General features: G+C 36.5%; 1 protein-coding gene across 13 annotated transcripts; it reads left to right on the top strand.

Moving 5' to 3' along the window:
- LOC18604455 (N-alpha-acetyltransferase 40) lies at positions 1,272 to 24,996 on the top strand. 13 transcript variants are annotated; one of them, XR_001927256.1, is made up of 9 exons: positions 1,274 to 1,462; positions 1,589 to 1,691; positions 1,780 to 1,859; positions 1,941 to 2,231; positions 2,367 to 2,443; positions 3,581 to 3,623; positions 3,709 to 3,793; positions 5,675 to 5,731; positions 6,479 to 6,758. XR_001927256.1 is itself a non-coding variant. In XM_007036951.2 (9 exons), the coding sequence occupies exons 1-8, from the start codon at positions 1,415 to 1,417 to the stop codon at positions 5,684 to 5,686; spliced, it is 723 nt and encodes a 240-aa protein (XP_007037013.1). In that variant the 5' UTR covers positions 1,275 to 1,414; the 3' UTR covers positions 5,687 to 5,731; positions 24,698 to 24,996. The 13 variants fall into 13 exon arrangements, 12 of the variants coding, with proteins under 12 accessions (XP_007037017.2, XP_007037015.1, XP_017973805.1 ...); XM_007036951.2 differs by lacking the exon at positions 6,479 to 6,758 and adding an exon at positions 24,698 to 24,996 and having other exon boundaries at positions 1,275 to 1,462; positions 3,709 to 3,777; XM_018118320.1 differs by lacking the exon at positions 6,479 to 6,758 and adding an exon at positions 7,509 to 7,527 and having other exon boundaries at positions 1,275 to 1,462; positions 3,709 to 3,777.

Here is a 26,332-nt window from a genome sequence, read left to right as displayed (position 1 = left end):
CCCACCCCATGATCGATTATGAGGTACTCGAACTTTATGTTATCGAGTTAAGTACATGCTGCTACTCGATTACTAAATACCCATTTACATCCCTTTTTTTTCAGCTTATATTTCATAACAAAATTATGGTTTTGTGAATTCTTGCAAATGCTTGTCAAATAGTCTTATTTTCTTATGATCCACAATCATTTGGCATCCAATTCTTTCCCTTTTGAATAGGTCATCATTGACTAAGGTACATTTTAATCTATATTATATTTTGTTTGGGTCAAATACACTAACACTCTCAACTCTTAATTATAATTATACATGAGTGCATTAGTTTTCAAAATAAACAGTCCACCGCAAAAGAATATGTTCATTGAACATATAAATCCTACCGTTAGTCAATCGTCAGTATTTCTGTTAGTTTGATGACGTTATAATATTTTTAAAATAATTTTACCTTTCATTAATTTTAAAAGTTACCACTATATAAATTATAATTTTTGAATTTAAAATTTTATTTCAAAAAAATTGTTTCCATCGGCCACCCACGACTGACAACGCTCCTCAAAGGAGAACATGGTGTTCCCTTGGGGAGCTTAGGGAGATCGAGTCGAATTTGGCATTTCATAGCCAAAAACAGCTATAGGGTAGCTGATTGGTGTAAAGGGAGCTTGGCTTGAAAGAAAAGAAAGAATGGAAAAAAGAAGAAGAACATTTTAAATATTTTATATTAAGGCATTAATGTCATTTACACGTTTGGACGGAGTGCTCATTTTAAAAATTAATGGACTATGGTGTAATTATGATAAAAAATGGAGAGATCAGTATATTTTACTCATTTTACTTTAACAAGTAATAACTAATATTTTTAAAATTTAAAAAACACAATCTTCAATAAATTTTTTTTAAAAGTAAAGTTTTTTTTCAATAACATTTATGGTCTATTACATGATTTAAAAAAATTTCAAGTTGACATGTCATGTGAATAATAAAAAAGTAGGTCCTGGAATTGAATCCTTGAATTTTAATATTTATATCAAGTATTTAACTTTTAATAAAAATATAAAAATTAAATTAATGAAATTTGAGATATTAAGATTAAAATTGTGGAATCGAGATAATAAAAAGGATCAAATTAAAAAAAATTTTAAATGATTTTGGTATTATTAATTTATAGCTAGATTATATTCCAAAAAAAATTTATAAATAGATAAATATATTAAAAGTAAATTTCAAAATTTCTTACAGAAAAATCGTTAATGAAAATTTAAGCGTGAAGCTTGAATAAAGAAAAATATTTGAAGTTTGGATTTTGGATAAATGAAAAAGTTTTGAAACTTATCCGTTTTGACGGTCTCATAGATTTTTGATTCTATGTTTCCAAGGAGCGCGAGCGGGACCATCATCGGATCGGCAAGCTGCAGGCATGGAGTCGCGCAGAGAGAGTGAGAAAAAGAAGCTGAAACGCAGTGAGGTAAAATCGTACGTCAGGATTTTATTTCCCCATTCTCCGAAAGCAAAGCAGCTAGGATCATTTTTGAATAATTTACAAACTAATATTGGGGAATTTTTTTCAATTGGCTTTTGGGTGAATGAATAGATACTAGAGAAAAAGAAGGCAATCGACCAATCCATCAAGGCCGCTTCTGCTCAAACTGACCAACTTGCTTCTTTCCCTCCCTTTCGCTGTTTCAACAGAAATGGTAATCCCTCCCCCCCATTCTTTTTCCTTTTAATTTCAAATAAATTAAATTATTTTGCCTCTATTCTTGAGTGTGAAACTACTACTAGGCCTTTGTGTACGCTTGGAATCGGGGCGTGGTGATAAGCTCTCCCCTTGTATGAAACAATGCATTCAAAGCCTCCTCAAGGTAATCTAAACAGAGCTCACCCTTTCCTTTTAAATTTCAAAATTTTAATCGCGATCTTGTTTTAATTGAGAGCTTTGACAGGCGAATATGGAGGGGCCGTATGGGTCGGAGTGGGCGGCCGAAGAGAAGGTGAAGCGGAGGGAAATGGTTGCTCCGGAAGCACGCTATATATTTGTACATTCTAATGCCAATGAGATGACGGTGGACGACGCCCCCAGCCCCAGTCCCTTGCTTGGTTTCGTGCATTACCGCTTCACTGTGGAGCAAGAGATAACTGTTCTTTATTTATATGAAATACAGCTGGATTCCTCCGTCCAAGGGAAAGGACTCGGCAAATTCTTGATGCATCTGATTGAGCTTATTGCCCGCAAGGTTTTCACCTTTTCCTTTGTGTTTAGTAGCATTTCGGGTTAAGTCTGCGATTGCACATTTGCTTTACTCTTGTTCTCAAGCTAAATTTAAAGTTCTAAGATTTGATTCTTTGCTTTGCGTTTCATCTTCTCCTAGAACCACATGGGCGCCCTGGTGTTAACTGTTCAAAAAGCTAACTCGTTAGCCATGAAGTTTTATATGAGCAAGCTGAGGTAAAATTTTCACTTTCCAAATTGTAATTATGTAAAGATGGAATTACTTACAGCGATCCATCCTTGTTCAATATAATCTTGACATTCCTGTTTGCACTTGTTGTTTAGTATTATGTTGTCTGCTGGAAGGCTGAAGATATGAGCAGTAAAAAAAGAGAAAAGAAATATCCAATATGGTGAAAGAAGAACAAGAAAAGAGCAAAGGATTTAGACAACTTGGTGAAACCTGAGACAAAGAAATAAGCTGAACTAAAGCAAGCTAAAAGGATAAAACAGTTCAATAAATCCATGCTCAATCTCGGGGTTTTTAAGCAGTCCTGTTATAATCTCAACATTCATGTGAAAGAAGAACAAGGAAGGAGCAAAAGGATTTAGACAACTTGGTGAAACCGAGACAAAGAAATAAGCTGAATTAAAGCAAGCTAAAAGAATAAAACAGTTCAATAAATCCATGCTCAATCTCAGGTTTCTATAAGCAGTCCTGTTAGCAGGCTTCTCTGGAATCTAATTGATGCTGTATCTAATATCTCCTTTAATACTCTAGAACAAGATTGTGACATCCCTTGCCTTGCTTGGATGCAGTCTGTAATAATTCTGTTTCCAAATAAGGCAAACCTAAATGATCTCTTGATGCTAAAAGCTTAAAAGAAATAAAAACCCTTAATCCCTTTAGTTTTGACCTGACACTTTCTCCAATTTTCATCCTCTGTATTAGTAAGGCCCTTCTTTTCTTCTTTCGGCTGCATGTATGCTTCAAAGAATAAAATTTAGGACCTTAATGAAAGAGCGACAATGATTTATGGATGACCTAGCAATTTATGTGCTTTAAGATGCATATGGTGTTCTAGTTAAGAGCAGTATACTGGTCCTATTTACAAAGAGCCAATCAAATTAAAGTCTGTACTCTATGTAATTTATATACCAGCCTATGACCATATGCATGTCACTCACTTTTGTGCATGTTTTACGCACACAAATGGGAAATGGCTTTTGGTTTATTTTCATATTAGCAGTTACCGAGTTTATCTTGTGATTCTAGGTTTGATATTTGTTTTACTTTGTCTCCAGTATTTATGGTTCATTTTTTCTTCTACTTTAAATGGCTGCATTCAATGAGCATGTGCCAATATTTTGCAGATTTGTGATATCGAGTATTTCACCATCCAGAGTCAACCCACTGGTAAGGAGTTTTTGAGGACATTTGCATTATAATAGCTATGTTGTACATGACTATTGTTTTGAGTAATATTTACCATTTTGTGCAGGTAGGAGTTGAAAACAATTATGAGATTCTATGCAAAACATTTGATCCTGACGCTAAAGCTATATTGGAGGTATATTCAGTTCAATGTAGGTGCTATTATCATGTTATTTACATCCTCCTAAATTCGTCCATCTGCATACTACAATGTTCAAATGAAAATCCATGCTTCTGCTCTAAATGCAGATGCCATGTCAGAGTCACTTGTAGTAATACTATTTTGACGTACTAAAAGAGTTGGATTACATTCTTGATGTAGGACTGCTAGGAGGTTAGGGTTTATGGCAGGTTTCAGATTTGAATTCTTAAGACAAGACAGAAAAATTGAAAGAGAAGAAGAAATAATCTCTATTCTTCATACCATGGTTCCTTACAAGTTTACATCTAAGGTTGCTTGCATCACATAGTGTTGAAAATTTTCTGATAAAACTTATATATTTCGAGTGGAATGATTGCATTGGTATACATAGAATCCTATTCTTTCTAGTCCAATTAGCGCTAGTTGAATACTCTGAATAGCTGAATGTCTTTGAACCACAAGCCCTGTTGATCAGTATTTATTGTTATTTGTCGTTTAGCAGGTGAACAATGGTGATTAGCAGTAGCTTCATTTTTATTACTAAACAGAATCTTCTCCTCTAGCTGCAGCACTGCCACATAATGAAGATTGAATGGGAAGATTACTTAATCTTGTAGCTCTTCTACACCACTCCCCTTTTCTAATGATGGCAGAGACTTCGGCTTGATCACCTAACACTGCTTCCTGCACAATTCTTGGACCAAAACGTTAGATTAAAGAGCCCTAGACATGACAATCACCATGCAAGAAAAAGGAGAAGCCAAATTCCAATGCATGCTTAGTGAACTGCCTTGTTAGAGTTCTCAACTTTATCAATTTCCTCCAACTCCATAACCCAGAGTACAAATGTTCACAGTCAAAAAAGGTTTATTCTTGAGATGGTTCTCTTATTTCCAAACAACCTAAAAAGAGAACCTGATTGGGAAAAAAATGCTCTAAATATACTAAACACTGAAGTTTTATACCATTCTTTAGTGCTCTTAATTCCCAACTCTGCTTTTAATTGTCACAAACTGTGCTCCTTATAACCTTAGCACCAGCACTTTATGAAGTCTTTGTGGGAGGATGAACAAATTGCAGCAATCAGTCTTCTGTAAATGCTTTACAAAGAGGAAAGGAAAAATCTTGGGTGGTGCCACTAATGAAGATTTCATTTTAAACTATTAAATAGGAATTTCCTACTATCTGATTTTGCAGATCTTTTTTCTTTTGTTTGTTTGTGCTCTTTTATTTATTTATTTATTTTTGGCATGAACCATACTCTTCGGTTTCTTCTATTTCAAGTGTATTATGAATAGTTGAATATCTTTGAACCACTAGCGACATTGAGTTGGGACCTTTAGATTGGCAGTTTTACTGTCATAATTGGTTTAATAGGTGTGAAGAGGGTTGATCAGCTGTAGCTTTGTTTTTGTTACCAAACAAAAATATAGGCTTTTGATAACATAGACAAAATATTTTAGCATATTTCAAATGCCTGCTGTTTGTGATAAATGTTGATGCTTCAAGAAATCAAAAAGCCAATAATTGAGGAGCCAAAAAGGAAAGGGAAGGGGTGGGAACAGGTTAGGGAGTGAATGTGGTGTTTGCCTTAAATTCTTGATTTCATTAATCAAGTGAAAGTTTAGTTCCAATGAAGCATTGAATCCCTTTGTTATATTGTAGCAATATCTGAAGGTATGTGTACCATTGAATTGATGAAGAAACATTCCGTGTTGACTTAGAAACAAGCTTTAAAACTAATGCGTGTATGAGCAGTTATTTGCTTTTGCTAAAGATGATTTGGTTCCTGCTTTTATTTCAAATAAAAGAATACAAGAGCAACTGTTTTCTTTCTATTGTCTCACTACTTGTTTGTACTTTCTTTCTGTTTTTTCCCCCAAATTTGTAGGAAAGTGAATGACTTACAAATGAATGACATTTTGGCATAATGCTTGAGATTTCCAAGGTAACCTCATCATTTGAACTTTATTTGGTGTTATACTTTCTGTTTCTTATAACAAAATCGTTTTGGGCTTAGTGTTGAAAGAAAGCTTAAATTATACCTTGTTCATATGGGTGAATGTTCATCTTATTCATCTTATTTTATTTTTTTAAATCTTAGCCACCCTAGCTGCCCTCTATCCAACAAAACATCTCCTTTTCCTTAAAAGCTATGAGTTTGGGTTGGAGAATATGGTTATGTCTGTTACGCATGTTGGACTGCTTAATCTTTTGTTTTATTTAATTTGTCCTAAATTTAGTAAACCTAATTTGTGCTCCTGTAGTAAGTCGTAGTTTTTTGTAAGCATGGGTGGTAATGCTTGTTTGTATCTATACAATTTAGCTTAGTTTAAAAACTGATTTTGATATTAGCCAAATCTGAAACACTTTAGTGGAACTTGTAATTGCTGAAATCTTTGAATTGAGATGTAAAGAAATATAATATTATGAAAGCATCCGATAATTTGACTAATTGGTTGATGCATTATCTCCCCTCCTAAAGAGCAGGGTTCGAATCTTCCCTCCCCCAATTATTAAGAAAAAATGTAATATTATGAAAAACATGTCTCTTGAATAACAGAAATTTAGCAGCAAAATAGTACATGTTGCCTAAATTTTTTATAATAGCCTGACAAAATATTGAAATGGGAAATTCTAGGTTAAGTCAGGAATTATTATTAAAGATCTAGGCAGATTAATAGTACAATTTCAGGCAGTGATGTGAAAAAATCTGATTGGACTGGCTAGTTGGAGTGGTTCAACCAAAAACCAGTGGTCTATCTGATCCTATAAGGTCATTTGTATCGGCGTACATCGGAAAAGTCAAAAACTTGTCAATCATCCCGTTGAACCGGGTTAGATCGGATTGGATCGTCACTGGATCAATTTTAAACATTTATTTTATATTTAATCTTTCGAAAATTCTTTACAAGTGTTGAGTTTTAAAATTGATGTATGCCTTGTTGCCAATTGTTTAGTTATGAGATACATTTTTGTTATTTTACGCATTAAATTTAATTGATAAAGGCATTCTTTTATCTATAAGTTTGTATAAAATTGTTATTATTTACTTACTAAGATAAAATTTATGAAATAATTATATTTTATATAAGGAATTATAAAGTGTTATAATTAGGAAATTCTTATTGCATTATAATATTATTTTTAGTGGAACTTGTAATTGCTGAAATCTTTGAATTGAGATGTAAAGAAATATAATATTATGAAAGCACCCGAGAATTTGATTCATTGGTTGGTACATTATCCCCTTTGTCTAAAGAGTAGGGTTTAAATCTCCTTTTCCCTAATTATTAAGAAAAAATATAATATTATGAAAAACATGTCTCTTGAATAACAGAAATTTAGCAGCAAAATAGTACATGTTGCCTAAATTTTTTATAGTAGCCTAACAAAATATTGAAATGGGAAATTCTAGGTTAAGTCAGGAATTATTATTGAAGATCTAGGTAGATTAATAGTACAATTTCAAGCAGTGATGTGAAAAAATCTGATTGTGTCGTAACGTGCGGGTCCGGAAACTCGACCGTTAGACGTCGGCGAAAATTAAATTGCTCCCCAGTGGAGTGGCCATCTGTCGTAACGTGTGGGTCCGGGAACCCGTCAGTCAGACGTTGACGAAAATAAATAGGTTTAGGAGTTGCCACCAATCTTTTTTTTTATCTAGGTGTGATTGGTCATCTATTAACCTGATTCTAATCGACAAAGTCCTAAATTAATTTTAGGTCCGTCGAAAGAACGAGAACTGATCCACGTTTTTTAGAGATGGGTTCAGGAGTGCGGTTACGCACGGAGAAAGGTTAGCACCTCCGTGGCTCCCGTTCCACGAACGGTACCATTTAATCTTAAGTTATCCTATTATAGTCTACTTTTGATTTATTCCCTACTTATTAACTAAATTTTATTAAACTGACTGCTTGAATATTTTATTTGGTTTTACGTATGCACGTGATGCAAGCGTAAAATGATGTCATGACTCATTTATTTTAAATAATGGGGTCGGAAATCTTTTATTGAAAAATTATTCGAAGACCATCCCAACGCTTTAATGAAGTCTCGAAATTCTCCTCACCTAGAGATATTCCCGAAAAAACTCGTCTCTACAAGCTCTTCAGGGAAATCCCATCATCGAAACTCTTGCACCATTTGCAAGATAAATGTGGCATGCTATGACAAGATAAAGTGATGATGTCTACATGGACGCGTTTATTGACTTAAGCGGTTCATAATTCATCCGATTATATGTTTAATAATTTATCACCTTACTTATATATTTATTTTGTCATTTTTTTTTCATGGATTATTTATTTATTTATTATTATTATTATTTTTTATTTTTATTTTCTATTTNCTTTTGATTTATTCCCTACTTATTAACTAAATTTTATTAAACTGACTGCTTGAATATTTTATTTGGTTTTACGTATGCACGTGATGCAAGCGTAAAATGATGTCATGACTCATTTATTTTAAATAATGGGGTCGGAAATCTTTTATTGAAAAATTATTCGAAGACCATCCCAACGCTTTAATGAAGTCTCGAAATTCTCCTCACCTAGAGATATTCCCGAAAAAACTCGTCTCTACAAGCTCTTCAGGGAAATCCCATCATCGAAACTCTTGCACCATTTGCAAGATAAATGTGGCATGCTATGACAAGATAAAGTGATGATGTCTACATGGACGCGTTTATTGACTTAAGCGGTTCATAATTCATCCGATTATATGTTTAATAATTTATCACCTTACTTATATATTTATTTTGTCATTTTTTTTCATGGATTATTTATTTAGTTTATTATTATTATTATTTTTTATTTTTTATTTTCTATTTAGATCCATATCTTTTAATTAACATTGTTGATTAACATTTAACTTGATTATATAACTTGTCGAATAAACAATTAAGTAATGGTTAACTTAAAATTTTTTTTAATGATATTTATTTGCTGATTAAATAATTACACTAACTTAGATTTAAATGTATCATTATGTAGATTTATTTTTCTTTATTATTTTAGCGACGATTATTTGAGTTAACGAGTATTGAAGTTTAGAGTTTGGATTTATCCCGATGCTTCGGTGAAAATCCGTTTTGTGCTTCGTATTCAAAAGAAATCCACTTAGAAAAGGCAACTCTTTACCTCTCTTAGGTGAAATTTTTCAAGCGATCATTTCATTTTTCCTTTTTTATTCTTTTCATTTACTTACCATTATCACCATACTTATTTCTTTAAAAAAAAACTAAATCTATTACGAATTTTCTTTCTATTTATTTACTTATTTTAATTTTTTTCTAAACCATGCATTTTACTATTATTTTTTATTATTACTATCATTATTATTTTTTGATTTTTTAGCATTAAAAGAAGCATCCATAATATATATATATACATTTATATAAATGACTTTTCCTAATATGGTTTAAATTATAACAATAAAAATGTAATTTATTTAACCAAATGGGCTAACCCAAAATTAATTGAGACAAACCCAAATCAAAGAAGATGGGTTATACCTTTTTGGGCTCGGATTAGCCCAGCCTGATGGCCCGCAGAAGCCCAAATCTGCTACACCCGATCTGCTTCCTGAGGTCCATAAGGCAGAATTCAAAACGCACCGTTTGGTGCCTGTAGAGCCGCTCAAAACGACGCCGTTTGGGCCTGGACCTTCCAACTTCTACCACTCCACTAAAACGGCACCGTTTTGCTTTCCTACACTGGGTATATAAACCCCTTTTTAGCCTTTTCTATTCATTTTCAACTTTCATTTTCTCTCTCTAGTCGGCCCCTCTCTCTGCCTTCTTTCTAAAAAAACTTTCTTCTCTTCGTCGGCGCCGGCGTCCTCCCCTCTCTTTTCCCAAATCTCTCGCCGGCTTCCTCACACTCTCTCTAACCTCGAGATCCCCATATTACTCTCCAAAACCTATCAATCGGATCTAGATCTACACCCCTTAATCGCCTCCGATCGGTTTCCCTTCACCGATTCCTTCGTTGTGCCGACACTTCCCTTGCGACCGGACCCTCTTCTCTATTCACCGCCAGCCGAACACAACCACACAGATCAACTCACCTCCTTGCACCCACTACTCGAACCCCCTTTGTTCAAGCACTGGTCTTTGGCTTTCTTTTCTTTGGTTCTTTTCGGATTGCTTTTTTTTTTATTTTTTTTTGTGTGGCTAGATAGCTTGCTGCTGGTAGATTTAGGATTTTTTTTATCTGTCCCCTCTTTGGTTTTACAGGTTCGATTTTTAAAAGCTGGGTTGTCCAAAAATTTGGACAACCCGGCAATGGGGTTCTGGCACCAAGGAGTTGGTAGCTAGAGCCCCATCATTCAGGGTGGTTGAGGGAAGGGATGGCCGGGCGTACGCCCTGCCATTCCTTTTTTTTTTTTAATTATTTTATTTTATATTTTATTTTATTATAATTTTTTTATTTTTTTTTCGGTGTCTATAGTTGCCCCTCTTTGTACATTCTTGAGAATCAAGGATAGTGCAAAGACGTAGACACCACATTTGGCTTATCTCGAAGCTAATTGATTTAATCAAATCGATCTAGGCTCGACTTATCTCAAAATAAGTTCGATTTAAATAAAAATGAAATTTCTAGACTCGATCTAGGCTTGACCCATATTAGAACAAATTCGATTAAAATTCCTAGATTTAATCTTGGCTCGACCTATCTCACAATAGGTTCGATTTAAACAAAATTAAAATTCTAGACTTGATTTAGGCTTGACCCATATTCGATTAAAATTTTTAGATTTAATCTAGACTCGACCTATCTCACAACATATTCGATTTAAACAAAATTGAAATTCCTAAACTAAATTTAGGCTCGACCTATCTCATAACAGGTTCGATTTAAACAAAATTAAAATTTCTAGACTTAATCTAGGCTCGACCTATCTCACAACAGGTTCGATTTAAAAATTAAAATTCTTAAACTTAATTTAGGCTCGACCTATCTCATAACAGGTTCGATTTAAACAAAATTAAAATTCTTAAACTTAATCTAGGCTCGATCTATCTCACAACAGGTTTGATTTAAACAAAATTAAAATTCCTAAACTAAATTTAGGCTCGACCTATCTCATAACAAGTTCGATTTAAGCAAAATTAAAATTCTTAGACTTAATCTAGGCTCGACCTATCTCACAACAGGTTCGATTTAAACAAAATTAAAATTCCTAAACTAAATTTAGGCTCGACCTATCTCACAACAAGTTCGATTTAATTCTTTAATGCTAACTTAATTGGATTAATATGAAATGAAAAAACTCAAATCCTTCCATCAAAGTTTTACAATCTCAACACTTTAGGTCGAGTGAATTTCTACCTTCGAAGCTTGGGACATGAATTAATTTTGATTCTTGTCGGGTGCATGGCTAGGCATGTATGCATGATTGACATGATGAAATGTTTTCATGTTTATGATTCATTAAGGTTCCAAGACCCTTTCCTTGCTTCATCCGATTTTTTCACTGTAGCTTTCAATGACCTTCGTCTTGTGCCTTTCTTCTAGAGGCTTTAGGTAACTCCGGATTTTCCCTAAACACCTTTTCTTTTGACATTTGACTTTGCCCCAAGTTTAAGGCTCCGCCATTCTTTTTCTTCATCATTAAGTCTTTTGCTGAACAATGAGTATAATTTCTTGCTTAATTAGTTTATTTCTTTTACCAGTTATCGTTCATTTCTATGACAATCACTATGTGAATCATGGGATGATAAATAACGAAAAGGTTAAAATAAAGAGGCGAAGGAGAATTTCATATATGAGAAATCAAATAATTCAAGGCAAAGAGAATTTACAGAGCAAACATTAAATTTTTAAGTGATGAATACTCAGACCATTCAGAGAAAACAATATATTATTCGATTTCAAGAATTGTCCTTGATTGATGCCTTGAGCAAATATGTAGATTGCAGACTCCCTAACTTTCACTGTTTTGCGAAATTGTGGAGCTCCATTCATAGTGTATTTCTACCTCAATTTTGTGCTCCATTTAGGCTGACATCTTTAAATTTCACTCCAACTTCCTGCTTTTCGACCTCAAGCCACTCTTTTCGGGTTTTCAGCATGAGCCTCCTCCTTTAGATACGAGTTGCCCTTTTCGGGTTTTCAGCATGAATCCCTTTCGTTTTTTTTAAGCATAGTACTTCTTCACCGCATCCGCATTTATCGGATTAGGCAAATCTTCTCCATCCATGTCAGTCAAAATTAAAGCTCATCCTGAAAAAGCCTTCTTTACCACATATGGTCCTTCCCAATTCGGCATCCACTTTCCCCGAAAATCAGTTTGATTAGGGAGTATTCTCTTGAGAACCAACTCTCCTTCTCGAAACTGCTTGGGACGAACTTTTTTCTCGTATGCTCGCATCATCCTTCATTGGTACATCTGACCGTGACAAAGAGCCGCAAGCATTTTTTCCTCAATCAAGTTCAATTGCTCGTATCGAGAGCGGACCCACTCAGTATCTTCCAATTCTGTTTCCATCAACACCCTCAATGATGGAATTTCTACTTCAACAGGTAGAACTGCTTTTATATCATATATTAATGAGTACGGAGTTGCTCCGGTGGAGGTACGCACAGAAGTTCGATATGCATGCAAGGAAAAAGGAAGTTTCTCATGCCAGTCTTTATAAACTTCAGTCATCTTTTCGACAATCTTTTTGATGTTTTTGTTGGCTGCCTCTACCGCTCCGTTCATCTTCGGACGGTAAGTTGTCGAGTTATGATGTTTGATATTGAATTTAGCGCAAACGTCCTTCACCATCGCACCATTCAAATTGCTTATGTTATCAGTAATGATCCTTTTTAGAAGCCCATACCGACATATGATCTCCTTTTGGATGAACCTGCACACCACATTTTGTGTCACATTGGCATAGGAAGCTGTTTCTACCCATTTCGTGAAATAATCAATGGCCACCAATATGAATCAATGTCCATTAGAGGCTTTTGGCGTAATGAGCCCAATCACATCTATTCCCCATATTGAAAATGGCCAAGGTGCTGTGAAAACGTGCAATGGGGCTGGTGGAGCATGGATTCTATCTGCGTAAACTTGACACTTGTGGCATTTTCGAGCAAAGTTTATGCAGTCGGATTCCAACGTCAACCAATAATAATCGGCTCTCATAATTTGTCTAGCCAACATATGTCCATTAGCATGAGCTCCACAAGTTCCTTCATGGACTTCTTTCATTATTTTGTTGGCTTCCGTAACATCCACACATCTCAAAAGTACTTGATCTTGACTCTTTTTGTAGAGCACTTCTCTGCTAAGGAAAAAATCCATTGCTAATCTTCTAAGAGTTTGCTTGTCATTGTCCGTGATATTCCCAGGATATACCTGATGCTTGATGTATTGCATGATATCATGATACCACGGTTTACTATCAACCTCTTCCTCAACATTCAAGCAGTGTGCGAGACTTCACGGACTTCTAAATCAAAAGGGCGTACATCAGTCGCTTCTTTTATTCTGAACATTGCTGTGAGAGTGGCCAAAGCATCAGCAATCTGATTTTCTTCTCGAGGCAAGTGGTTGAAGCTGATTTCTTTGAACTGTTTGCTTAATTCTGTAACCAACTTTTTATATGGTACTAGTTTAGAATCTCTAGTTTCCCATTCGCCTCTCATTTGACATATTACCAAAGTCGAATCTCCGTAAACATCTATCACGTCAGCCTTCATTTCGATTGCTGCTTGTAATCTCATTACCAACGCCTCGTACTTAGCTATATTATTAGTACAATTGAAATTCAATCTCGTTGTGGTCGGATAGTACTTTTCATTTGGAGAAACCAACACTGCCCCAATTTCGTGCCCCAAAGCATTGGATGCTCCATCAAAATACATCTTCCATAGATTAAATTCATTGAGAACATCCTTTTCTATGTGCAAAACGACCATCAAATCTTCATCTGGAAAATCGAAACTTACATATTCATAATCCTCATTAGCTTGATCTGCGAGGAAATCAGCGATGGCGCTCCCTTTGATTGACTTTTGGGACACATACACAATATCATACTCAGACAATAGCACTTGCCATCGAACTATTCTTCTAGACAGGAAGGGTTTTTCGAAAATATACTTGATGGGATCTAATTTTGCCACCAACCATGTTGTGTGATACAACATATATTGTCTGAGCCTCTGGGCAGTCCATGTTAACGCACAGCACATTTGTTCCAGCGCAGAGTATTTGGATTCATACTCCGTGAATTTCTTGTTCAAGTAATATACGGCTTGTTCTTTCTTTCCAGTTCCATCATGTTGTCCCAGTACACATCCCATAGAATTCTTGTTCACAGTCAAATACAAAATAAGAGGTTTTTCAACCGTCGGTGGCACCAACACCGGTGGATTTGTGAGATATTCTTTGATTTTATCAAAGGCTATTTGACATTCTTCATTCCACTCTCCTGGGTCTCGTTTTTTAAGTAGCTTGAAGATTGGATCACATTTGCAGGTGAGTTGGGATATAAATCGGGCAATGTAATTCAACCTCCCTAAAAATTCTCTCACTTCTTTTTGTGTTTTGGGAGGTGGCAGCTCTTGAAGAGCTCGTATCTTATCCGGGTCTACTTCAATTCCTTTTTCACTTACTATGAACCTCAACAATTTCTCAAAAGTTACACCAAAAGTGCATTTTGCAAGATTCAACTTGAGCTGAAACTTTCGCAATCTCTCGAACAGCTTCTTGAGATTGATAGTATGATCCTTTTCTCTATGAGATTTTACGATCATGTCATCCACATATACTTCTATCTCTTTATCCATCATATCGTGAAACAAAGCTACCATTGCCCTTTGGTAAGTGGCACCTGCATTCTTCAATCCAAATGGCATTACTTTGTAACAAAATGTTCCCCACATGGTTACGAATGTTATTTTTTTCATATCTTTGGGTGCCATCTTGATCTAATTGTAACCAGAAAAACCATCCATAAATGAGAACAAAGTATGCTTTGCTGTGTTGTCCACAAGAGTATCGATATGTGGCAAAAGGAAGCTATCCTTTGGGCTCGCTCTGTTCAAATCCCTGTAATCGACGCACATTCGAACTTTTTCATCCTTCTTAGGAATTGGAACTATATTAGCCACCCATTTAGGATACTTAGCCACCTCTAAGAATCCAACATCAAATTGCTTTTTTACTTCTTCTTTAATCTTCAACAACATTTCTAGTTTCATCCTTCTTAACTTCTGTTTAATAGGCTTGCAGTCCGATCTCAAAGGCAACTTATGGACGACAATGTCAGTATTGGGACCTGACATGTCTTGATATGACCAAGTAAACACATCCACATATTCACGGAGCAGTTTTTCTAGCTTCTGTCGCTCATTAGATGACAGCGAGGTGCCAATCTTAACCTTTTTCTTTTCTTCCCCATTTTCGAGGTTGATTATTTCTGTGAATTCCTAATGAGGTAAAATCTCCCTTTCCTCCTGTTTCAACATTCTCGACAAATCAGGGGGTAAGCCATAGTCATCCACCTCCTTTTCATTTTTCAATTCATCAACGTTCGGAATCATCTCAAAATTGATATTCAAATCATTGTCTTCGTGTTCATTATTTAAAGACCTACAAACAGGTAAAATTTAACGCGTGTATGGGTAAGTATTTATTTGGCTAAAAGAATAGATGAAAGGAAATATGCAAAAAAATTGATGAATTATGAAACACATTATGCATTGTCATTTATTTAAATGATGAAGGTAACAGAAAGCCCTACTTAAACAAGAAATTACTCTTAACACCCTTGGGCATAGGCATTTAGATAAAATTGTTCATTACATTTCTGAAGACTTAAAGATGATAGGCAATTTCGTGGCTGTCCAATTGCTTAACTCCTCTCCCGGCAGTACTGGATACACCACAGGGATCTTCTCGTTAGGTTCTTCATCTTTGATCATATAGATTGGTAGCTCATCAAACATCCGTAGAACCTGATTGACCTTTGTTGGTGCTTCGGGATGAATGAAACTTGCAGAGCGAAAAGTCTCATATAAGTGCGAAATTGTCCGTTTCCCAAATTCTTCTTCCTTTCCCTCAAGCTGAGCCATATTTTTAATCTTCTTTCGAGCTGTCAATTTCCTTCTATCTTCTTTGGTAGGTTTATACCCCAAACCAAACCTTTCCTCATTCTTGATTGGAGTCAAAGGATAGCCAATTCCTTGCAAATGCTTCCCTAACCGCAAACCGACACGGCATCCTTTACCCACTGTCTGCTTAACCCCCATTTTAGTTGCTATTGACAAACGAGGAGTTGGTATCACTTCTCTTTCTCCCACAGAAGTAGCATTAACAAATTCAAAAGATCTGAAAGAGCATTTTGGGACTCTTCTGTCGCCTCTACATAAGGAGTAGATGATGGTTGAATAGCCAATATGTCTTCCTCTGCAGATACATTTATCAATTGGCCCTCAACTATGAATTTAACTTTTTGATGAAGGGAAGATGGTATGGCTCCCGCCATATGAATCCATGGATGTCCTAATAAGCAATTGTAAGACGGTGCAATGTCCATGACCTGAAATTGGACCTCAAAAATGCAAGGGCTAATTTTTATTGGTAATTCAATGTCCTCTACCACCTCCCTTGTAGTCCCATCGAAAGCCCTTACAACCATGTGGCTGATTTTCATATAAGATACATCTATTGGCAACTTGGTTAAGGTAAAGCGAGGCATGACATTTAAAGCTAAACCATTGTCGACCAAGACCCTAAGTACGGCATGGTCTTTGCATTTGATGGTAATGTGCAGAGCTTTGTTACTTCCCTGACCACTCGATGGAATTTCTTCATCATTAAAGGCAATGAAGTTCCCCACTGTAATGTTCCCCACGATGTGGTCCAACTTTTTCACTGATATATCTTGTGCCACATAAGCTTGGTTCAAGACTTTAAGCAGTGCGTTCCTGTGTGCTTTCGAATTCAAAAGCAAAGACAACAGTGAGATGCGAGCAGGCATTCTGGTTAATTGTTCTACCACACTGTATTCACTGTGTTTGATAAACTTGAGAAATTCACCAGCTTTTTTTTCGGTAACAGGTCTTTTGACCTCATTGTTCGGAGCAACCACAGATTCGACAACTTGGTCCTTGGAAAAGGTATCTGCTTCCTTTGGGCCTCCCTCTCCCTGTGCGGGTTTCCCTTTTCTAACTATTTTCGCTATCTCGGGGGAATAACATTGCCCACTTTGTGTTATACCCCCCACACTAGTTAGATCTTCAAAAGATGCTTGGGGGCGGATGAAGTTGTGCCCAAAATATTACACTCATAATTTCACGGGATAGCCTTATCGCTCTTGTAAAGGAACGGGCTGGGGACTTCGATGGTGATACCACTTCTGATCATAATAGGGGATGTATCATTCATCGGGCTCCTGTTTTCTTCATAGAAGATGGTGAGAGGTTTAAGTTTGTTCACCCCAAATGAACTTGATGCCACTTCAGCTGGGGTGTCTTCATTTATGGTTCCGACCAAATTCTCTTTGACTTCTTCATAAAACTCAATTACCGATGAATCCATCAATTCTTGCAACTTACAACAAAAGCTATCACAATTTTGAATGGAATGCCCAATTGCCCCCATATAAAATTTGCAAAAATAAGCGAGATCATGCCCCAATTCCTTTGTGTCTATGGGTTCTGGAGTGATGGCATTTATTTTGGACAACGCCTCAAACACTTTATCCATTGACGTTTGAATCTCATCAATACTCTTTTTCACCTTTCGAATCATCCCTTCATGTATGACGTTCACTGTCGGTCTTCCATGGTTAGGTAAAGGATTCCCATCAACACTTGAGCTATTCTTTTTGGCAAAATTTAAAAGTCCTGTCTTAATGAGCGCTTGGACTTTATGTTTTAAAGCAGTACAATTCTCGATGGAGTGACCTTGAATTTCAAAATGGTAATCACAATGCGCATTCGGGTCAGACCATTTCAGGAAAGGTGGTCGGAGTGGTTCTAAAGGGGTTCGAGCAAGGAGTCGATTTTCTATGAGTTGTGGCAACAATGTAGTGTAAGGGACTAGAATAGGATCAAACTTTGATTTTTCTAGGATAGTTTTAGGTCCTCTTTGACCATGACCAGAATTATTGGTTGAAGCTATCGATCTTGGTGGTGGAGCTTATGGAAGAACATTGGTCTGAAACGTTGGCTGTGGGGCAGGTTGGTACACATATGAGTTTTGTGTGATGTTGCCTATGTTTGGATAAAAGGGTTGGTATGGGGGGTACGGGTAATATGGGTTAAAGTTGTGGGCTTGTTGGCTGTCGTGAGCGACTGTTTGCACATCCCTTACTTTTTTTTTTGGGCGTATTCCCTTTCTTTGAGCTAGCAACTTCAAGCCCGTCAATTTTTTCACTTTTGATAGCTCCTTCTATTATTTCTCCCGATAAGACCAAATCCGTAAAGTTTTTTGTGGCATTGCCGATCAAGCGCTCATAGAATGGAGCTCGGAGTGTGTTTATGAACAACACAGTCATTTCCTTATCAGTGAGAGGTGGCTGAACTTGCGTTGCTGTATCTCTCCACCTTTGGGCGTATTCCTTGAAGTTCTCGCTTTGTTTCTTTTCCATGGTCTGCAATGACAACTGATCAGGGGCTAATTCAACCACATGCTTGTATTGGGCTATGAAGGCTCTTGCTAGGTCTTTCCAAGTCTTAATATGATTTCGGTCTAACTGTACGTACCACCGAGCAGCTGACCTAGTCAAGCTGTCTTGGAAAAAATGGATCAATAGCTTGTCATCATGAGACTGTGCAGCCATCTTCCGACAATACATAGTGATATGTGCCATAGGACACTTTGTTCCATCGTACTTTTCAAATTTCGAAACTTTGAACTTGGCCCGGATCAGTACATCAGGCACTAAGCATAGCTTGGTTGCATCCATGATACCGAACCTATCAACTCCTTCGATAGCACGAAGACACTCTTCCAACAAATCGTACTTTTTTTTTATCTTTTTCATTTTCTCCTATTTGTGATGACTCTTTTCTTAGTTTCTCTTGCTCTTTTGGATCGTCTAAATCTGGGATGTGTATTGGTTCAGCAGGATTTATCCCAGAATACGGCCTGAATTGCCTATGAGTCGGTTGATGGCCCATCGGGGGTGGTGCATTGTAATAAACGGATGACATTGCTTGAGGGTGGACCCTTTGAGAGGTTTGGGCATGTGGTGGAGTGAACCTTGGGGGATAAGGTGGATCATCCCTTTGGTTTCCAGTGTCTTGAGCTGGTGGGTTTTTTGACGGAGCTGACTCTTCCGCAACTCTTTTTCCTTTACTTAAGCTTGTCATCAATTCCATCATCTTTGCTAACTGTTCTCTCATTTCTTCTTGAACTTTTTCCATTCTATCCATTCGCTCTCTTTGTTCTTCTTCCATGATCCTTGCTCGTTGACGCATATTATGAACACGTTGGTCACTTGGCTTAGGTGGTCGAGCTATTTTTGGAACCTTATTGTAATCATAAACATGAATTAGATGCATATTCGATGTATGAATGAAAAAATGAACCTATTATCTTTATTTTTAGATGAAAATACTTATTGTCATGAAATGATGATTTATGCATGTATGAATGATTATGTACTAAAAGTATTCGTCACATGACACCCAACAACAAAGTCATCCATTGCATAAGATATTGTCTTTGATTACAACTCAGGAGTCATCTAGAAATGTTCGTCAATTTTATTATAATGGCTATACACCTCATCTAAATACTTAATCAACTGTTGCTCTTGTTTTCCAACTGGAAAGACATGGCTCCTTAAAATGTTCGTCTTCCAAGCCATGCTTCTCGCCTTGTAAGCCACCTCCCTCATTTGCCAAACCAAGTAATCCATCTGGTCGTGTTTCTCTGTATAAGCTTGTCTGTAGGATTCACCCCACTCTTGAATTCTGGTGCTCTATTGCTTGAGGCGTTCATATTCTTGTTGATAAGTCGTCATGGCCCCTTCGAGCTCTTCACACTCCTGTCTTAGTAATTGGATGGACTCTTGTTGAAATCGCACTTGATTTATTAGTCCATCATTGTACGCTTGAAGTTCATTGCCTCAATTTTCTTTCACTTGTATTTCCCTTTGAAGTTCACTAGTTGTGGTAGAAAACTTATCATTCAGGCTCTCATACTTCCCTTTTATTTTTCGGACCTTCTTTCTTTGTTCAATTACTTTTCTTTTCATTTTCTCACACTTTTTTTGGAGGTCTTCATACTATTGCCTCCAACTGGCATTTTTAGCTTCAGATTTTTTTCGAGCCAACTCACTTTCGAGCAAAGCGTCTCGTGGTTCTGGATCAACTGGGTCACGCAGTGCATCTTCTTTCGGATATACCACATCCTTAACTCGTTGGTCATGCCATATCTGATATCCGGTAGTCACTTCATCGGTGTACCTCCCTTGGTCAACTCGGCTAGTTTTCTTCCAGGCTTGTGCAATTTCCTCAATCCTTTTCAGAAAATCAGACTCTCCATAAGCAAACTCCAAAGTATTAAGTCGGTGTGTCATCGGCACAAACTGCTCTGACCCAAATTATCTTCTCACCATAATTGGGGCGTAGCTGATTGCTCCCCATGGCCCTATTAATGTTACCCACGATTCATTTCCGCTTTTGTACAAGATCGGGTGATGCGGCATCCACGGAGCTCTCCATGTTACTTCCACACTCATGAGTTCCCGAAGTCTAGAGATCCATTGCTCCTTAGTCCTATTTTCTGGCCATTCACTCTCATAAAATTCTCTGATAGGGCTAGTTCGCGGATGAAATGGCTTCTTGAACTTCTCGACCTTGCATTCAAAGTGACTTACTATCCAGATGGAAAGAAGCTGTGCACATCCCACAAATCGTCCTTCCCCCTTTCTTCGACAATAATTCAGTGATCTGAGAGTTTTTGCTAGAATAAAGGGTGAAGGGTTGGCCTTGTTGATGACTTGCTCGAAGAAATCTATAATTTCGACCTCTATATGTCCCAAGACTTTGGGAAAGATCACTAGCCCATAAATTTTCAAGGCCATCACAAGCTATCCTTGCTCGGTGTCCCGATGCTTCATGATATAGCTACGTAGGAAACTCCATGGGATACATTCATTGTCCCCTTTTTTTCTTAGGTTTTGGTCGACTTCTGTCGGGGTAATACCCATCATCTTGGCTAACTTTCGCCTGTGTCCGGTCTTTTGTCCTCTCCAATATATCTTGTTCGAATTATCAAGGTTAATTTGTAGGAGAGTCGAGTACTCTTCGATTGTGGAGACCATATCCACCTTATTAAACACGAAACACCTATACGACGGATCCCAAAATTGCACAATGGCCTTCAATATCTGTTCATCAATCTAGACCTTAAGGAGTTGAGCTATGTGGCCATATTTTCTATAGAAATTCGCCCGAGTGGTGGCCCCCCACTTATCCCATATGTCGAGCAAATCGGTGAAGTCATTTTGTTTAAGATCAAGGTGGACCCTATCAGGCAGTGATGAGATATGATGCTCTGACAAGCAATCTCCCTCACTTTGCTTGGCACTCACCATGTGCTGAGTCACTTCGTATATTCCATCGTAGCCTGAAGGTGGCCATGATGACTCCATGTATGCAATTGGATCTACTCTGTCAACGGTTGTCAAGTGACAAATACTTTTCCTATATGCAAAATTATGATGCAAACATGCATATGGCAAAAAGTTTAAGTCAGTACCGTAAACAAGAATTCCAAAAGATGAATAATTAATAACACGATACCTTTGTTACTTCACGGAGAAGAATTTAGAATAAGGGGATTATGAAAATTCCTTCATGTGTACCTAGTCAAAAGGTATATTCTCACGGGTGAAGCTCTACCTAAGCAAAGGTAACTCTCGGTATTTAACATGCTGAGTTTGGGTTGAAAATAGAGCTAAAGGTTCCCAAATCGCTCCTCACTGTCGCCCACACGGACTAGTAAGGCATCTCGGGCCTCACCCATTATAGGCTTCAAACGGACTAAGTTCGATCTGAGTGGGAGTCTTCACTAGCCCATGCGGAGGTTATCACCTCACGAGAGCGTAGCTACTTAACTCCCTCCTAATTAAGGACAAAACCCGGGTGGAAGGCTTATGCATGAATGCAAGATGTGTAGTGTGTGAGAAGGAATATACTGACCTCGGACCAATAATTTCACTCCCCTTATCCTAAATTTTTCGCAGTTATTAAAAATAGTGAAGTAAAAATAACAAAATAACTGAATGCATTAAACAAAAATATGCAAAATTGATGCTAGGGAAAACAACAAATTATTTAAGGCTTAAGATAACTTATGATTAATTAATGGCTCGACTCGATGTCCCCAGTGGAGTCGCCATCTGTTGTAATGTGTGGGTTCGAAAACCCGATCGCTAGACGCCGACGAAAATTAAATTGCTCCACAATGGAGTCGCCATCTGTAGTAACATGCGGGTCCGAGAACCCGACCGCTAGACGTCGACGTAAATTAAATTGCTCCCTAGTGGAGTCGCCATCTGTCATAACGTGTGGATCCGGGAACCCGTCCTCTAGACGTTGGCGAAAATAAATCGGTTTAGGAGTCGCCACCAATCTTTTTTTTTATCTAGGTGTGATTGGTCACCTATTAACTCGATTCTAATCGACAAAGTCCTAAATTAATTTTAGGTCCGTCGAAAAAACGAAAACTGATCCACGTTTTTTAGAGATGGGTTCGGGAGTGCGGATACGCACGGAGAAGGGTTAGCACCTCCGTGGCGCTCGTTCCACGAACGGTACCATTTAATCTTAAGTTATCCTATTATAGCCTACTTTTGATTTATTCCCTACTTATTAACTAAATTTTTATTAAACTGACTGCTTGAATCTTTTATTTGGTTTTACGTATGCACGTGATGTAAGCGTAAAATGATGTCATGACTCGTTTATTTTAAATAATGAGGTCGGTAATCTTTTATTGAAAAATTATTTGAAGACCATCCCAACGTTTTGGTCAAGTCTCGAAATTCTCCTTACTTAGAGATATCCCCGGAAGAACTTGTCTCTACAAGCTCTTCGGGGAAATCCCATCATCGGAACTCTCGCACCATTTGCAAGATAAATGTGGCATGCTATGACAGAATAAAGTGATGATGTCTACACGCACGCGTTTATTGACTTAAGCGGTTCATAATTCATCCGATTATATGTTTAATAATTTATCACCTTATTTATATATTTATTTTGTCATTTTTTTTCATGGATTATTTATTTAGTTTATTATTATTATTATTTTTTAATTTTTTATTTTCTATTTAGATCCATATCTTTTAATTAACATTGTTGATTAACATTTAACTTGATTATATAACTTGTCGAATAAACAATTAATTAATGGTTAACTTAAAAAATTTTTTAATGATATTTATTTGCTGATTAAATAATTACACTAACTTAGATTTAAATGTATCATTATGTAGATTTATTTTTCTTTATTATTTTAGCGACGATTATTCGAGTTAACGGGTATTGAAGTTTAGAGTTTGGATTTATCTCGACGCTTCGGTGAAAATCCGTCTCGTGCTTCGTATTCAAAAGAAATCCACTTAGAAAAGGTAACTCTTTACCTCTCTTAGGTGAAATTTTTCAAACGATCATTTCATTTTTCCTTTGTTATTCTTCTCATTTACTTACCATTATTACTATACTTATTTCTTAAAAAAAAAACTAAATCTATTACGAATTTTCTTTCTATTTATTTACTTATTTTAATTTTTTTAAACCATGCATTTTACTATTATTTTTTATTATTACTATCATTATTATTTTTTGATTTTTTAGCATTAAAAGAAGCATCCATAATATATATATACATTTATATAAATGACTTTTCCTAATATGGTTTAAATCATAACAATAAAAATGTAATTTATTTAACCAAATGGGCTAACCCAAAATTAATTGAGACAAGCCCAAACCAAAGAAGATGGGTTATACCTTTTTGGGCTCGGATTAGCCCAGCCTGATGGCCCGCAGAAGCCCAAATCTGCTACACCCGATCTGCTTCCTGAGGTCCATAAGGCAGAATTCAAAACGCACCATTTGGTGCCTGTAGAGCCGCTCAAAACGACGTCGTTTGGGCCTAGACCTTCCAACTTCTGCCACTCCACTAAAACGACACCGTTTTGCTTTCTTACACCTGGGTATAAAAACCCCTTTTTAGCTTTTTCCAATTCATTTTCAACTTTCATTTTCTCTCTTTAGTCGGCCATTCTCTCTGCCTTCTCTCTAAAAAAACTTTCCTCTCTTCGTCGGCGTCGGCGTCCTCCCCTCTCTTCTCCCAAATCTCTCGTCGGCTTCCTCACACTCTCTCTAACCTCGAGATCCCCATATTACTCTCAAAAACCCATTAATCGGATCTAGATCTACACCCCTTAATTGCCTCCGATCGGTTTCCCTTCACCGATTCCTTCCCTGCGCCGACACCTCCCCTGTGACCGGACCCTCTTCTCTATTCACCGCCAGCCGAACACAACCACACAGATCAACTCACCTCCTTTCACCCACTACCCGAACCCCCTTTGTTCAAACATTGGTCTTTGGCTTTCTTTTCTTTGGTTCTTTTCGGATTGCTTTTTTTTTTTTTTTTTGTGGCTAGGTAGCTTGCTGCTGGTAGATTTAGGATTTTTTTGATCTGTCCCCCCTTTGGTTTTGCAGGTTCGATTTTTAAAAGCTGGGTTGTCCAAAAATTTGGACAACCCGGCAATGGGGTTCTAGCACCAAGGAGTTGGTAGCTAGAGCCCCATCATTCAGAGTGGTTGGGGGAAGGGATGGCCGGGCGTACGCCCAACCATTCCTTCTCTTTTTTTTTTTAAATTATTTTATTTTATATTTTATTTTATTATAATTTTTTTTATTTATTTTTTTAGGTGTCTACAGATTGGATTGACTAGTTGGAGTGGTTCAACCAAAAACCAGTGGTCTATCTGATCCTATAAGGTCATTTGTATTGGCGTACATTGGAAAAGTCAAAAACTTGTCAATCATCCAGTTGAATCGGGTTAGATCGGATTGGACCGCCACTGGATCGATTTTAAACATTTATTTTATATTTAATCTTTCGAAAATTCTTTACAAGTGTTGAGTTTTAAAATTGATGTATGCCTTATAGCCAATTGTTTAGTTATGAGATACATTTTTGTTATTTTATGCATTAAATTTAATTGATAAAGGCATTCTTTTATCTATAAGTTTGTATAACATTGTTATTATTTACTTACTAAGATAAAATTTATGAAATAATTATGTTTTATATAAAGAATTATAAAGTGTTATAATTAGGAAATTCTTATTGCATCATAATATTATTTTTAAATTGTTTCACTCCATGCTTTATCAAGACAAAACATTAATAAAGTCGAGAGATTGACACATGTTTTATTTCTTACTTATGAACTTAGTAATCATTCTCATAAGTTGAAGTATGGAGATAGTTAATCAAACATGTGAGTGTTGGTTAAAGGAATAAGTTCATTGCTATGAAGTATGAAAATTTCATTTGGTATCTCACTAATTGTTTATGAAAACAAATTCTCATGTGACAGTTGCGTGTGTGATATTTAAATTTAAGATCCGGTTATCTTGTATGTGAGATGTTATATACTATCTTATGTTGTCTTAGCTAAAGATGTTGAAAGGATACTGTACCTTATTTAATTTTTATTTTTGAAAAGTAAAAAGTATTTTATTGACGTGGGTGAAGTAGGAATTACCATCAAATTGCAGCTCAACAGTGTACTCATGATATGCAAATAAAGAAGGTTATTATCAAAAAGCGTACGAGTCCCTTCCTCTCATCTTATATAATCCCCATTATTCTTTTCTCTTGCTTTTAATTTTCGATTTTTAGGATTACTTGATTCGATCGACCAATGCAGATACTACATTAATATTAGTAGGCACCCTCGTACATTCGAATAGAACATAATATTAAAAGTTTATTAAAATACATATTGATTTTTAATTTTAGTTATGTTTGATAATTTTTAATGGAAAGAAAAAATATATAAACATCACCTAAAAACCCTTCAGCTAGAAGATGAAAACAAATTATGGAACCAGATATGTTAGAGAAGAGGTGGGGAGGAGTGTTGTGTTGGTCTGAACTCTGAAGCAATTTAGTGGTGCAGACTGTATATAACTAATGAAAATGATGGCTGGCCACTTACCAATTACACCACCACCACCACCTGTCTCCGGTCCTACTGACATTGTGCAAAGTGTGTCAAATATAAGCCCATCAATTGCATGGTGCCTAATCATGGTGATTTTCCATTTTTTAATTCTTCACATTCAGATCGCCCCCCACCCCTTGGATGTATGACGGAACATTCTTCATGATAAATGCACTTAGACGAATTTGATATCGCAATTTCCATCCAAAATCATGCAGACATCATCATTCATTTCCTGATTCTTGTTTTTGGGTTTCCACCTAAACTACAAGAAGCCAAAAGGAAAATGGCAATTCCATGGCCACATATTAGGAGCTAACTGACATATGT

The sequence above is a fragment of the Theobroma cacao genome, chromosome 3 (assembly GCF_000208745.1).
Source record: "Theobroma cacao cultivar B97-61/B2 chromosome 3, Criollo_cocoa_genome_V2, whole genome shotgun sequence".
Lineage (NCBI taxonomy): Eukaryota > Viridiplantae > Streptophyta > Magnoliopsida > Malvales > Malvaceae > Theobroma > Theobroma cacao.
The sequence above is the reverse complement of the archived record's forward strand: the minus strand, read 5'-3'. Positions and strand labels throughout refer to the sequence as shown.

Bases quoted from the DNA above. Each gene is read 5' to 3' on its own strand.
- LOC18604455 (XM_007036955.2), top strand. From the start codon at position 1,415: ATGGAGTCGCGCAGAGAGAGTGAGAAAAAGAAGCTGAAACGCAGTGAG. The intron at 2,444-3,580 runs GTAAAATTTTCA...AATATTTTGCAG, and splicing joins TTTTATATGAGCAAGCTGAG to ATTTGTGATATCGAGTATTT. The intron at 3,624-3,708 runs GTAAGGAGTTTT...CATTTTGTGCAG, and splicing joins CATCCAGAGTCAACCCACTG to GTAGGAGTTGAAAACAATTA.